General features: G+C 35.2%; 1 protein-coding gene across 7 annotated transcripts in view; it reads right to left on the reverse strand.

Moving 5' to 3' along the window:
- Positions 1 to 16749, reverse strand: part of ARHGAP32 (Rho GTPase activating protein 32) — a 287685-nt gene that overhangs the window by 145385 nt on the left and 125551 nt on the right. For 6 of the 7 annotated variants that reach the window (XM_057317021.1, XM_057317022.1, XM_057317020.1 and 3 more), the window contains 3 exons: positions 12479 to 12570; positions 11811 to 11852; positions 11350 to 11434 (listed from right to left, as the gene is read on the reverse strand). In XM_057317021.1, coding sequence (XP_057173004.1) covers positions 11350 to 11434; positions 11811 to 11852; positions 12479 to 12570 — 219 coding nt within the window. The remainder of the gene's footprint in view (positions 1 to 11349; positions 11435 to 11810; positions 11853 to 12478; positions 12571 to 16749) is intronic. The other variant, XM_057317023.1, reaches the window with a different exon arrangement.

A 16749-nucleotide genomic window follows, 5' to 3' on the forward strand; every position in this document is an offset into this window, starting at 1 on the left:
TGTACATGTCATCATTTTATTTGATGTTTCATTTTATATATATATATATACACTCGTAATGTAAAGAATATTTTCTTATCATATAAGAGCAATATTTAAATGTTGAAAAGAACCAAAATGTTTAAAAAGCATTTTTAAAGCAAATTTTATTTTTCAAATGTAAATTCATTTGTCCATTCAGTCAACAAATATTCATCAAATGATTTTTATGTGTCAGGCACTATTCTAGATGCTGAGGTAGAAAAAATACAATAAATAATAATAAGATAATTAGCATGCCAGACAGTGATTTTATGGAGAAAAATAAATTATGAGACAGAGATAAGGGATGTTGGTGACCAGGAGCTGCAATTTTCTGTAGAGAAAGTACACTCTCTGAGAAGATAACATTTCAGCAAGTATTCAAAGAAGGGAAGGTAGTAGTAAGTTATGTGGATAGTCTGGGAGAAGAGCTTTCCAAGGAGAGCAAACGGAAAAGTCCAAAGGTCCTGAGAAGGGAGCCTGTATACTGGAGGAAGAGCAACAGTGGCCAAAACACTATGTCTCAAGGAAGGAGAAGGAAAAGAAGTAAGAGATGAGGTCAAAGAGGTTAAGGGCAGATCTGGTAAATCCTTTTAGGAAATGTTAAGAAATTTGACTTTTACTATGAAAAAGATGAGAAGTAACTAGACAGTAACAAGTGACATGATCTGACTTATATTTAAAAGACTCATTCTTGCAGTTGTGCCAGATAAGGCTATTGAAATAATCCCCCTAAAATGACCACAGTAGATAGAAGAGAAACAGGTAAGCGTAGTCAGGTTTCATTTATTTTAAATTTATTTTAAATTTATTTTAAATTTTATTTATCTATTTTAAAGATGAAATTTATTTTTTTGAATTTATTTTAAATATAGAGCCAAGAATTTTGCTGATGGACTGAATGTGAAGCATAACAAAAACACAGAAGTCCAAAATGGCTCCAAGGTTTTGTCCGATCTTAGGAACTGGAAAGACAGGTTTACTATTTACCAACATGGGCAAGACAGCAAGAGGAGCAGGTCTGAGGGGAGACTGTCCTCAGCATGCTAAATTTGAGATGCTGATTAGTCACCCAAGTGAAGATACTGAGTAGTCAGCTACACAACACAAGAATTCAAAGGAGAGATCATGAAAACTTCCTCTCTATGTTATAAGATAATAAAATTACTGGCCCAAATGAACCCTTATATCTAAATTATTTCATAAGCAATTGTGTTTTACAGTCTAAATAAAATTGAAAATCAGAATTGATAACATCAGATTAAGAAAATTTATTTTCATTTTATAACTGAAAGTCTTAAAGTTAAACATAACTTTGTCTGGATTTAAAAACTTTAGTATTCAGTGACATCTTCTAGGACACAACGGCTTACTGCAGTTACATATTTTCAGTATATGAGGAGTAGAAAGAGCGAGAAATACAAACATAAGAAATCCATAAAACTAGGAGAACTTCCTGAGATCAGAGTGAAAAAAAGAAACTACGCAAACTTCAGACTGTCCCACATTTGAGACATATTAAAAAACAAGAACTGAGTCAATAGGCAGTATGAATAACCTACTGGGATATAACAGAGCTGCCACACATAAAGCTGATGACCTATTCCGGACACATTTAACAAAGTTTTCATACTGATTTTCTCCTCAGAACATATTGTCAATCTTATATTAAAAATAAGTAAGAATTCAAGGCACCTGAGTTGCTCAGTCGGTTAGCAACTGACTCTTGATTTTGGCTCAGGTCATGATCTTAGGGTCCTGAGATCAAGCCCCATGTCAGGCTCCGAGCTCAGCACACAGTCTGCTTGTCCCTCTCCCTCTGCTCCTCTCCCCGCTCGTGCTCTTTCTCTCAATCTCTTTCTCTCTCTCTCGAATAAATAAATAAAATATTTAAATAAATAAGTAAGGATTCCAGGAAAACGGTGGAGTGGGAAAGCACCAGGAAACTCCCATCTAGGCAATAGTTGCCTAGATGGCAGATCTTGCAATTATTTTGTAACTCTGGAGTCTACTGGAGGCTTGCAACTTCCAGGGAAACATCAGGATAGTAAATTGCAGCTAATTTCAGTCCATTTCAGCTCTTAGCACAGTAGCAGCTAACCATCCGCAATCCCTCAGCATTCAAGGCAGCCATGCACGCACTGAAGGAGCAGCATCAATCAGCTTGGGGTAGGCAAAAAGACCTTGTCCTACAAATATCAAAGAATCTGTGTTCTGATCCCTAATTGCTGCTTCTGATCTCAGAGGTGCAAATAAACAGGTGGATGGCCACTGTTGTTATCCTCCCCATGTTGTTGCAAGCACCTAATAGCTGAAGCCACTTCCAAGAAATTTAAAAGTCCTATACCCTTTCCTCCTTCATTTTTCTGTTTCCCCTCCAAGGAAGCCAGACATTAGACTAGAACATTCAAGAGGAACTGCATATATGGGAAAAATTAGAAAAATATGACCAGGGAAGGCATAGGCTCAGAGAATATCTGAGAAGACCTCCAGTTTTCACCTCACGCTAATCCTTGGCACTGATTGAGCCTACAACAATAATGAAGAAGAAAGAAGAAAAAAGGAAGAAGGAAGGTGGAGGAGGAAAAGGAGAACAAGAACAAGAAAATTAAAAATAGCAAACACTGGGGAAGGTGGGTAAGAACTCATTTCCAGAATTACCACATTATTACATTAAAATGTCCTGTTTGAATCAACAAACCATCACAAAGCATACAAAGAGACAGTAAAGTATGGCCCATTCAAAGCGTAAAACAAATCAACAGAAACTCTCCCTAAAAAAGAAGTGATGGTGGATCTACTAGAAAAATACTTAAGACAACTGTCTTAAAGGTGCCCAAAAAACTAAAGAAACATATGGAGAATGTCAATAAAATGATGAAATGAACCAAATGGAAATATCAACAAAGAGATATACGATCTAAAAAGGCACTGTGCAGCACCTGGCTGGCTCAGTTGGTGGAGTATTCAACTCTTGATCTTGGGGTCATAAATTCAAGCCCCACATTGGGTGTAAAGATCGCTTTCAAAAAGAATTAAAAAGGATTGTGTGCCTTAAAGTATAATCACTACAGTGAACATTTCGTAAGAGAAAATTAAGGGCAAATACGAACAGACAGAAGAAAGAATCAGCCAACCTGAAGATAGGACAATGGAAATTATTGAGTCTGAAGAACAGCAAGAGTGAAGACAAGTGAACAGGGTCTAAGGTACCTATGTGACACCATCAAAGAGCCTAAGAGACCTAAGGGACTCCATCCCATATACTTATGAAAGTCTCAAAGAAAACTGACAAAGGGATAGAGATAATATATAGAAGATATAATGGTTGAAAACTTCCCAAATTTGATTAAATACATGAATATAAGCTAATGAACTCCAAGTAAGATGAACTGAGAGAGAGTCACACCAACACATATTACAATCAAACTTTCTAAAGCCAAATATAGGCATACCTCATTTTATTGTGCTTCTTGGATATTGTGTTCTTTACAACTTGAAGGTTTGCAGCAACCCTGCATTAAGGAAGTTTATTTGTGCCATTTTTCCAACAGTGTTAGCTCACTTTGTGTCTCTGTGTCACATTTTGTTAATTCATTCAATACTTCAAAATTTTTCATTATTATTATATTTGTTATGGTGATCTGTGATCTGTGATTAAGACCTGTTGAAAGCTCAGGTGATGGTTAGCAATTTTTGCAATAAAGTATTTTTTAATTAAGGTATGTGCATTTTTTTAGATGATGCTATCGTGCACTTAACAGACTATGGTATAGTGTAAACATAACTTTCATATACACTAGGAAACAAAAAATTAATCTCATTTGATTGCAATAATCATTTTATTGTGGTGGCTTGTGACCAAGCCCAAAACATCTATAAGGCATGCCGGCACAATGAGAGAATCTTATAAGTAGGAAAAGAGAAGCAACTAGTCACATAGTTGACTAGTCACAATGGCCCCTCAATAAGATTATCAGATTTCTTATGAGAAACTCTTGAGGCCAAAAAGCAGTGGGCCAATATATTCAAATTGCTAAAAGAATAAAAGTGTCAACCAAGAATACTACCTCCAGCAAAATTATCCTTCAAAAGTGAGAGACAAACTAAGACATTAAACAAAAGCTAAGGAAGATCACTATCATCATACCTACTCTGCAAAGAATGCTAAAAGGAGTCCTGCAAATTGAAATAAAAGGACCCTTGACAGTAACCTGACCTCAGTAAAGGTAAATATGTGGGCAATTATAAAAACCAGTATTAGTGTAACAACGGTTTGAAACTTCAATTTTTTTCTACATGATTTAAGAGATTAATACTTCTTTTTAAGTATAAAAGCTAGTACTGCAACTTCAGTTTATAACTACGCATTTTGTTTTCAACATAATTTCAGAAGCTAATACATTTAAAAGAAGTATTAGTTTATGTTTTTGGACACACAATACATAAAGATGTACTTGTAAGACATTTATAACTGAAAGGGATGGGGACCAAGCTATAAGGAAGCATAGTTTTTGTATGTCATTACAGTTGAACTAGTATAATTTTAAATTAGAGTATTATAACTTCAGGATATTAAATGTAATCCAATGGTAACCACAAAGAAAACAGCTATAGAATATATGCAAAAAGAAATGAGAAAGGAATTTAAACACTTCATTAAAAATAAATCAACTAAAAGCAAACGACAGTAATGCAGATAATGAAAGACAAGAAATCTATAATACATACAGAAAAAAAGATAGAAAAATGACAGAAATACATCCTTTCTTTTCAGAAATTACTTTAAATTGAATGGATTACACCCCCCAACCAAAAGACACAGATGGTAGGGGCACCTTGGTGGCTCAGTTGGTTGAGCATCTGACTCTTGGTTTTGGCTCAGGTCATGATCTCAGGGTCATGACATTCAGCCCTGAGTCAAGCTCCATGCTCAGCAGGGAGTCTGCTGGAGATTCTCTCTCTCTCCCTTTACCCCTCTCCCCACTCATACACTCTCTGTCTCTGTCTCTCTCCCTTCTCACTAAAACAAATAAATAAATCTTAAAAAAAAAAAAAAAAAAAAAAGACAGAGATGGCAGCCAAAGCAATCTTGAGAAAGAATACCATAGCTGGAGGCATCACAATCCCAGATTTTAAGATACACTACACAAAGCTGTGGTAATCAAAACAGTATGGTACTGGCACAAAAACAGCCACAAATAGACAACCCAGAAATAAACCTACACTCTTACAGTCAATTAATCTACGACAGAGGAAGTAATAAATGGTGCTGGGAAAACTGAATAGCCACAAGCAAAGGAATGAATCTGGACCACTTTCTTATACCATACACAAAAATAAACTCAAAATAGATTAAAGACCTAAATGTGAGACCTGAAATTATAAAACTAGAAGAAAATATGGGCATTAATTTCTCCGACACAGGCCTTAGCAACATTTTTCTAGATGTCCCCTCAGGCAAGGGAAACAACAAACTACTGAGATGACACTGAAATAAAAAGCTTTTGCACAGTGAAGGAAACAATTAATAAAACAAAAAGGCAATCTATTGAGTGGGGAAAGATACATGCAAATGATATATATAATAAAGGATTAATACCCAAAATATATAAAGAACTTATACAACTCAACACTTAAAAAACAAATAATCAATTACAAAATAGGCAGAGGACCCAAATAGACATTTTTCCAAAAAAGACATACAGACAGCAAACAGACACATGGAAAGATCCTGAACATCACTAATCACCAGGGAAATGCAAATCAAAACCACAATGATAAATCACCTTACACCTGTCAGAATGGCTAGAATCAAAAACCCAAGATATAGGGACACCAGGTGGCACAGTCAGTTGAGCACTGACTCTTGATTCTAGCTCAGGTCATGATTTCAGGGTTGTGGGATCAAGCCCTGCATCAGGCTCCACACTCAGCGGGCAGTCTGCTTGAGATTCTCTCTCCTCTCTCTGCCCCTCACACTTGGGTGCTCTCTCTCTCTCTCAAATAAATAAATCAGGGGTGCCTAGGTGGCTCAGTCGGTTAAATGTCTGCCTTCAGTTCAGGTCATGATCCCAAGGTCCTGGGATTGAGTTCAGCATTGAGCTCCCTGTTCAGTGGGGAGTCTGCTTCTCCCTTTGCCCCTCCCCCTCCTTGTGCTTGCTCTCTCGCTCTCGCTCTCGCTCTCTCTCTTTCACACACACACACTCTCTCGCTCTCAAATAAAAAAAATTTTTAAGAAATAAAAAATAAATAATCTTAAAAAAAAACAAGAAATAACAATGGCTGACGAGAATATGAAAACAAACAAACCAAAAACACTTGTACATTGTTGGTGGGAATGCAAACTGGTGCAGCCACTGTGAAATACAATACAGAGGCTCTTCAAAAAATTAAAAGTAAAAATACCATATGATCCAGTAATTCTACTACTGGGTATTTACCCAAAGAAAACAAAAATACTAATGAAAAAGATATATGTAACCCTTGGTTTATTGCAGGGTTATTTACAACAGCTAAGATATGGAAGCAACCCAAGTATCCATCAACAGATGAATGGATAATGATGTATTATATATATACACAGATACATATATATACATACATACATACACACAATGGAATATCAAAATCAACAGTAAAAGAATGACATCTTGCCATTTGTAACAACATGGATGGACTTAGAGGGTGGTACTCAGTGAAATAAGTCAGACAGAGAAAGACAAATACTTACATGTATTTATACATATAAGTATAGACTTTCACTTATATGTGGAAAGCAAAGACTTTCACTTCTATGTGGAATCTAAAAAACAGAAAGTAATGAAAAATAAACAGACTCTAAAATACAGAGAACAAACTGATGGTGGCCAGAGGGGAGAAGGTAGGTGGGGGGATAGGTAAAATAGATAAAGGGGATTAAGAGGTACAAACTTTGTTATAAAATAAATAAGTCACGAAAATTAAAAGTACAGCATTGGGAATATAGTCAATATTATAATAACTTTGTTGGGTGACAGATGGTGACTACACTTACTGTGGTGAGTACTGAGTAATGTACAGAATTGTTAAATCAATATGTTGTAATCCTGAAACTAACAACACTGTACGTTAATTATACTTCAGTTAAAAAATGATAGAGATGACAGAATGAATTTAAAAAACATAATCTACTTATATGCTGTCTAGAAGACTATCTTTAGATCAAAAGATACAAATAGGTTATATAGAGAAGTCCTAAAACTCAATCAAAGAAAACAAACAAATTAAAAAATGGGTAAAGGATTTGAAGACATTTCTCCAAAGAAGATATACAAATGGACAATGAACACATGAAAAAATGTTCAACATCACTAATCATGAGGGAAATGAAAATTTCAATTTACTCATCAGTATGGAAAAATGTTCAGAGATCTCAAATATGTGGTTACGCAGAACTTCGTTTCTTGTAAGTGTTTGATTTTAAGTACCCAATGGTGATATTTTGTGTATCTCTATTGCCCCATCATGCCACGGACTATCCATCCTCTCTTTACTATTGGAAACAGTCATTAGTGTCTTTAAAGCTAATCAGATTGGGGAACCAGGAATCAAGGGGTGGAAATTGGATTGGGACCACTCAATATGACTCATAGTGACTCACTAGCAAAATTTGTGCTTCCTGTCCCCACAACTGTATGATCTACTAACCTAGACGTCTTAGTTCCAAAGGGAGGAATGCTTCCATCAGAAGACAAAATAACAATTCCACTGACCTGGAAGTAACCCTGCCACCCAGCCACTTTGGGCTCCTTATGCCTCTAAATCAACAGGTAAAGATGTGAGTTTTGGCATTATTTGGGATGACTGATCCTGCCTACTCAGGGGAAACTGGATGCCACTCCAATGTAAAGAAGAATACATCTGGAATACTGGAGCTCCCTTAGGGCATCCCTTAGTATCACTGCCCTCCCACTGAACACAATGGGAAAGTAAGTATCTTTGTTTTCTTCTCTCTTATCACCTTGTGTAATATAAGATTTATATCATGGTACTTAAGTATTTTTAACTTTACATCATAGTATTTAAGTTATAGGATATCAAGAAGAGTAAATTACCCAAGGACTTTTATACTCTTCTGGGAAAATGCTTAGAATGTTTTTGGTTGTGAAAAATAGTTGATCATGATGTCAGGCAGAAGCATGACCTTTTTATTTATTAGAGACTTAGTATGGTTTAAGGAATGCCAAGTTGGCAGAGTGAACTATGATTATTAATTTTATACATTAACTTCTAGTCAAACATTATTCCAAATAATTCTGCAAAGGTATTTTTTAGATGAGATTAGCATTTAAGTCAGCAGACTGAGTAAAGCAGATTGTCCTCCATGATGTGGGTGGGTCTCATCCAGTCAGCTGTAAGTCTTTAACAGAAAAAAAAAACTAACCTCCCTTGAAGAGTGCTCTCTACCAGCAGACTGCCCTTGGACTTAAAATCCAACATCAACCCTTCCCTCGTTTTTCAGCCTGATTCTGGAGATTCTGAACTTAACCATGTCTCCAATCACATGAACCAATTCCTTAAAATAAATCTCTCTCTCTCTCCCTCTCCCCCCCACCACACACACACACACACACACACACACACACACACACACACACACACAATTGGTTCTGCATCACCAGAGAACTCTAATACAGTCATATTTTTAAATAATAATAAAATAGACTCCTTTCTCTCTTTCTTTTAAAGGTTTTATTTATTTCTTTATTTGACAGAGAGAGCACAAGCAGGGGGAGTGGGAGAGTGGGAAGCAGGCACTGAGCAGGGAGCCCGAAGTAGGGCTTGATCCCAGGACCCTGGGATCATGACCTGAACTGAAGGCAGACGCTTAACTGACTGAGCCACCCAGATGCCCCTAGCCTCCTTTCACAAAAGACTGGTGGGTACCACAGAAAATACTGAAATAGTGGACCACCATTGATCCATACAATTAGAGGGGCAATGTATCACACAGGAGAAGGCCATTAGCACTCAGCTCCAGTGCTAGGGTTAATATCCATTCTGACTGGCTGTCATACTAGGGGTTTTTAATATCACTCTTTTTCACACTATAAATATGAATTCCAAGTAACCTCAGTGTTCAAGTCAAAACTATGAAACTTACAGAAAAAAAATAAGACAATTTCATAACTTCAGAGCAGGGGAGCACATCTTAAATATGACAGAAAAACTACAAGCTAGGGGCACCAGGGTGGCTCAGTTGGTGAAGCATCTGCCTTTGGCTCAGGTCATAATCCCAGGGTCCTGGGATCAAGCCCCACATCAGGCTCCTTGCTCAGTGGAAAGCCTGCTTCTCCCCCACCTCCTCTCCCCTGTCTGCTTCTCTCCCTGCTTGTGCTTGCTCTCTCCCTCTTTCTCTGTGTCAAATAAATAAACAAAATCTTAAAAAAAAAAAACACCAAAATTACAAGCTAGGTTTTTGCATACATACAACTACACAAAATACATAAAGAACAAAATAAATGAAGCCTATACAAGGACAACAGCATAAAGAGAGTGAAAGAACATGCCACAATGTGGGAGAAAGTGTTTTCAGCTCATATACAAAAACAATAAAGGACTAGATGCCACATGAAAGAACATCTAAAATATGTAAAGCATTCCCATGAATGAATAAGAAAAATAGAAGCAAATCTGTAAAACAAAATGAGCAAAAGACCTGATCTAGAGTTTTAAGAAACAGAAATCTCAAATTCCTAATAAACATATGAAAAGATGTTCAACTGCATTACAAATCAGGAGACTGCACATTAAAATACAATGAGAGATTTACGTCCCCATCAGATGGATAAAAATTAACAAGTATCAAACAACCAAGAGTTGGCAAGGATGCAGAACCGCAGCTCTCATTTACTGTTTAGGGAAGTATAAATTTGTAAATCACTTTAAAAACTAGTTTGGCTTTACTAAGTAAAGCTGGACATGTGGATCTGCTATAATCCTGAAATTCTATTCCTAGGTATATACCATGAGAAACTCCTGCGTATATGCACCTGGCTATGTGTACAATAATGTTCACAAAGGGAAAAAACTAACAACCCAAATTTCAAACAAACAAACAAACAAGAATGGATATACACAAACAATGAATCATGGAACACTACATCAAAAGCTAATGAAGTACTGTATGGTGACTAACATATCATAATAAAAAATAATAATTAAAAAATGGAAACAGAAAAAAAGAATGGATAAATTACTTGTGTCATATGCATGCTATAGATTAATATACAGTAACAAACCGAACCAACAGTAACTACAGACATCTACAGGGATCAGCTTCACAATGTTAAATGCAAGAAGAAAGAATACACTCAATAATGAAGCCTACCCAGGTCTGATATTTCAACCTCCCTCCAGTGCCCCTGATCCTTCTTATCACATGCTACCTTTTTACCATAACTCTTCTCTTCTTGGCCATCCGCTGTGCTCTCTAAGAAGGCAGCTTCGGTTTTGGTTGTGGTTGTTGCTCACAAACACAGTCAAAACACCTACAACAGTGCCTCGGATATAGTACTTGCTCAGTAAGCATTTGCTGAATGGACTATAATAATTCCAATCATTTAAGTTCAAGAACAGGCAAACTAAACACCATTCTAATTAGGGATATGGATACTAAAACTATAAAGAATTATAATGAATATTATAAAAGTCACGGTATAAGTAATCTTCAGGGTAGAGAAGGCAAATACAACACAGGAAGGACACCCAGGAAATTTCTATCTCTTAGCTTGGGCTTTAAAATGTACACTATAGTATATGTATATAACATATACATGTGTATATATAGATATATATATCTATATATACACATGTATATGCTTTATATATATATAGATGCATATATATATATTTATACATACACTACACCTCACAATAAGAAAAAATATTGAAAACAAACCTCCATTGGTACATCTCCCCACACCATGCCACTTCACTCCTACTCTGATTTAACTATCACTACTCTGACCCAACATAAGAGTCAGGTAACAACTAGAATGCTTCATGCTAGAAAACAATGGCAAACTTTGTCTAGGAATCTAAGAGAAATGCTGAGATTTATATTGATCCTATTATATTATTTCTACTTGAAATAGGAGTCATCAGGCATCAAGTATTAGTCAACAGAAGAATATAAAAGTTTTCACATCCACCAATAAGACATCAACAGAAAAAACTACTTCTAAGTGTTATCTCTCAGATACATAGATTAAAAAAAGAGATACAGAAAAGAATAGAGATATAGATATATCTTAATTCGGTATGTAGGAAATATTTCAAATATACCTGGATGCTGCCAAACTCAACGTTCTCATAATGGAAATGTGCACATTCAGCCATCTTCGGAAAGTGACCTTTAGTGAAGGGTAACCTGAAGTACATGAAATAACTAAGTGAGATGCAAGATACTGGAGTAGTCAAAATTACTCAGCCTAAGGAAAAAGTAAAATGGGCTGGACAGCTCATGCAAGCAAAACTATTTAATAAGCACATGCGCATGGCCACACATAGATCCACACAAACCTTTCCAGAAATACAGTGAATCAAATGAAAATTACATTTAGTGCACAGGTCAAAACCAAAAAAAAAAAAAAAAAATTTAAAAAGCAACACTACACTCTCCTATCCTTGACCCAAGGCAAGGCCCATAGAAAATCTACGTTTTCAGTAAATGTTATGAAAACTGTGAAGAGCCAACTTCTAATCAGAAGCAGCATTCCCAACAAAATATAAAACCAGATTTTTACCTGTGAATGTTGTCGCAGCCCATCAGTCCTGGATTAGTGGGTCTGGATGCAGAACGAATATTTTTATCTTTGTCTTTTCTCTATTCACAATGAAAACATATAGCTGTCTAACCCTCTACCAGGTGAAAAGATGGTTTTTCTGTTTTTGTTTTTTAATACCAGCTTAATGGGATGGTGGGGGGGTGGGTATTAAGGCTTCAGTGGGAAATATGGAATAGTTTTTCTGTTGAAACTGAAACAGGATACCTTCAGATATTTTATATAAGAGTCAACTACTAGCATCCAATTCAGGCTTTCTCAAAGGCAGAGCCGAGATATAGCAATCTCATATCTCAAACAACAAAGTTTATTTTTCTAAATGAATGAAAGCATGTATTAAGGGCACCAAGAAAGACACACTTGGATTGTTCCCGTTGAACAAATGCAATCTAATAGCCAATGACAAAGTTGTTGCAAGAACAAAATTAAAGTATATTTTTAGACAAGTAGATAATCTTCAGATCTATTCCACTAATTGTGAAGTCATAATTTAGGCTTACAGTATAATTTAATGTATGGACAGTAAGAGCACATTTAGTAAGAAATCTAAAGAAAAGTTTTAAGAGACCTAAAAAACTGACTCCCATTTATAAAAATTCATTTAAAACCCACTGTAAAATTATACTCACTTTTTCACATGTTTAACCTTCATACTGGCTGTACTGCCACATGTCTTAAGACTAAGATCTCCAGGAATCTCTGGAACATCTGCTCCTCTTGCCTTAAAAAAAATTAAAACAAAAGATTTAGGACTATTCCTTTAGTATAAATAGGTTTTTAAAAAGCAGACTATAATTTTAATGGTTCTGCTGACTGTCCCAACAGCAATACATACCAATAATCTCTCCTTAAAACTGTAACTTACTTGAGTCTTGATTACTAAGAATAAGGAAAAAATATTCACCTAATTCACATACTTTAAGAAAAAATTTTCTGTGAAATATGGATTATTATACTCTTATAATCAAGTTTCAAAATCAGCTGTCATATTATCTGTCTCAACACAAACTAAAATCTCCCCCAGGGTACTGGAAAAAAATAATCTTGGTAACAGTGATTTTAAAAAAGTTAAAATGGCAATATGAACATAATTAGATCACAACATGCATTTCTCACACCACTATAGGTGATATTATTATAATATATGTTATACTTTCAGCTTACTCTTCTGTCAGCCACAGTTTTCAGACATGATTTTTTAATTCTAGTGACACATTTCAGCTGTATGATTTTAAAAACAAACTGGAGGATCAAAGGGTCTTCATATTCTGGGCAAAATATACAGCAAACCCAAATATCTATCATAAAAAAACAAATTTACATTATATTATCTATGATTTGTAACAGAAAAACTGAGTTATTATAGCCAATGCCACAGGACGCAATAGGAAAGAATAATATGGGATGAGTAGTTAAAACGACTTAAGAGGAGATTTGCAAAGAAAATGTATATATAACAGAATACTATTCAGCCTTAAAAAAGAATGAAATCCAGCCATTGGCAACAACATGGATGGACCTTGAGGGCATTACGTTAAGTGAAGTAAGTCAGAAAGAGAAAGACAAATACCAAATGATCTCACTTATATGTAAAACCTAAAAAACAAAACAAACCCAAAAAAACAAAAAAAAAAAACAAAAATAAAAACCAAACTCATAGGTACAGAGAACTGATTGGCTGTTTGGGGTGCAGGTGGAAGAGGTAACTCTAACTCTACACTCTAAAAATGTGGTGAAACTGATCATGTAAATGACATCTCAGGTTGATAAGCCTAGATGAATATTGTGCAATTTAAAGATTAAGAGTGAACAATATATTTTTAAGGACAAAATGAAAATATTTTCCTCTAGTCATTCATTCAACTGAAAAGACTTTATCACACAATATTTTGCAACAACCTAGATTATCTTATTTTGCTAAAACAATATTCTCTCATCTTTTATGAAGTTTGTGCACCAAAATTTACCTGACATAAAGAGGTTTGCTGTGCTTAAATTCTTATCAAAATTTCTAAGAAGGTGGGTTTTCATTTATTACATAAATTATTCATAAATTGACTTAAAAAGGGTAACTGGATATAGACAGAGCAGAAGAAAAGATCAGTGAACTTTAAGAAGTAGCAAGAAGGGGCGCCTGGGTGGCGCAGTCGTTAAGCGTCTGCCTTCGGCTCAGGGCGTGATCCCCGCGTCGTGGGATCGAGCCCCACATCAGGCTCCTCAGCTATGAGCCTGCTTCTTCCTCTCCCACTCCCCCTGCTCGTGTTCCCTCTCTCGCTGCCTGTCTCTCTCTGTCAAATAAATAAATAAAATCTTTAAAAAAAAAAAAAAAGAAGTAGCAAGAAAAAAATGCACAAAAAATTGTTTGGTTTTTAGTTTTTGTGTGTGGAAGAAAAAGACCGTAAGAAAAGTCTCAGTGACATACGCAACAATATAAAGCCATTTAACATATATGTAACTGGGGAAAAAAAAAAAAAAACCATACATGTAACTGAAGGCGAAAAAAGGAGAGGAAAATGCCCTCTCTGGAGAAGGAGAGCAGGAATAGAAAAATATTTAAAAAATAGATTAAAAGAAAACTTCATAAATCTGAAGTCTAATAAACACTCAGGAACTTACACAGGGCCTACCATAATCAGCTGAAAAGGACTGATAAAAAGAAAATCTTAACAGCTGCCAAAGGGGGAAAAAAGAATATACATTATATTTGCAGGAATAAATAGAATAAAAGGAGAACATGTGGACTAAGCACTTTCAATTGCTTTTTTAAATAAGTGTCAACACAGAATTCTATATCCAGCAAAATTTATTTCAAAAAAAGAATGTGAAGTTTCCAGTCTCTTCCACTATTTACAACAAAAACTCTAAAGATAACAAAATGAAATAAAATATAAATATGCAACTACTTGAGAGCTCTAAAAAATTTAATGAGAGCAGGTAGATTTGGAAGCACAGTCAAAACTTGAAGAGTGATTAATACAGTGGCAGTGTGCTTCTGGTTTTTCCCCACTCCTGCTACCTTCTGGATTGACCCAAGGAAGGGCTGAATCAGGATTTAAGTAACAGGTAGGGTCAGCAAAACTCTTTGGGAAGTCCAACTTTCTGGCCAAAGGACTTGAAAACTGACCCTTGAATGTGGGGAAAAAAGCCAAGAGATTTTTTCCCCCTCTTTGATCTCTTCCAACCTGGCCCAAGAACAGACCTGACACCATTTCAGCTGTAGCATGAACACACAAGATTCTGACCGAAAACCCATTCTTCTGAATAGAGAAACAATTTAAAAAGGAACCTGTTATATGACGATTGTAGAGGTAATCCTTATTTTTTTATTTTTTCTTTCACTACTTAGACCTAACAATAGCCCAGTCAGGAAAAAATATGTGCAATACCAGAGGCTAAAACTCTTGGAGAACACCACCCTTCCAGTAGAGAAACCAGGAAAAGCATCCTTCGAGAGCAGTGTGTGCAAAATCCCTAACAAAGATAAGAGTATAGCAAAGGCTGTAAAACTGAACTGATGTTAAAACCACCACCTAAAAGTCCAGAGAGAAAGTTCAATATGAACCCAACCAGGCTTGATGCCTGATAAGACCAAAAAAAAAAAAAAAAAGTCAACATTCTCTAGAGGATGTTAGTTGAGTCAGTCTCACAACACAATATTCAAAATGTCCATGATGCAATCCAAAATTACTAGATACACCAAAACCAGTAAAATATGAGCAACTCACAAAGGAAAAGACAATCAAGGAATGCCAAATGTGAAATCAAACAGATGCTGGACTTATCAAAGACCCTGAAACAGATATATAGAATAAACACACTGCATTAGATATTGAAACCAATGAAAAGACAAAAATTCCTTGATGAAAAATGTAAACCATACAAAAAGATCAAATAAAAATTTCAAAAGTGAAAAATGTAGTATCTGAAATAAAAACTAATGACTTGGCTCAAGAGAAGAATGGAAATGATAGAGGAAAGAGTCAGTGAACCTAACAGACAAAAAGATAAGAGCATATATTTAAATGTTTTAAACGACTGAAAAATATGAACAGACCCATAGATACCCTTTGAGAAGAAACACTGTCACAGAAAAAAAAACTATTTGAAATAATAACTCAAATTCATGAAAATATAACAAATATGTTGAAAGATACATGTTTACAGGTTCAAGATCAGCAAAAATAAAACAGAATAAAGTCAAAGAAAACCACAAAACAACACATCATAATGAAGCTGTTTACAACCAATATAAAAGAAGTATCCTGAGAGCTGCCAGAGAAAAAAGACATATTACATATAGAGTAATAAGAATTGAAATGACTGGACATCTCATTAGAAATCAAGAAGACCAAAAGACAGTGGAATAACATTTATAAAATGCTAAAAGAACTCTCAACACAGAAAACTACACCAAGTGAAAATATCCTTCAGAAAAGACATAAAAATAAGGTCACAGTCAGATTTTTTAGAATTAAGACAATCTGTTACCACTAGATGGGCTCTAAAAGAAATGCTAAAGAAAGCTCTTCATGTAGAAGGATAATGATATCAGAGTAAAACATGGGTCTTCTGGTAAAAAGGGAGCAACAGAAATAATAAATGATTAGATAAATGTAACATATCGCTAATCTCCTCTTAAGTTCTTTAAAATATATGTGCCAGTTGAAAGCAAAAATTATAACACTGATCAATGAATGTAGATGGAATGCTTATAAAAACTACAATATTAAAGGAGAAAGATAAAAGGGCCTACATGGTGGCAAGGTTTCTACATTCTGCTTGAAGTGTAAAACAATAATTTTAAGTAGAATATTAAAAGTTAGAAAAATGAGACCAATAATAGATTAAAAAAAAAAAAAGAAAACACCATGATGAGGTAGATCCAAGGAATCCAAGACTG

The sequence above is a fragment of the Ursus arctos genome, unplaced genomic scaffold (assembly GCF_023065955.2).
Source record: "Ursus arctos isolate Adak ecotype North America unplaced genomic scaffold, UrsArc2.0 scaffold_22, whole genome shotgun sequence".
Lineage (NCBI taxonomy): Eukaryota > Metazoa > Chordata > Mammalia > Carnivora > Ursidae > Ursus > Ursus arctos.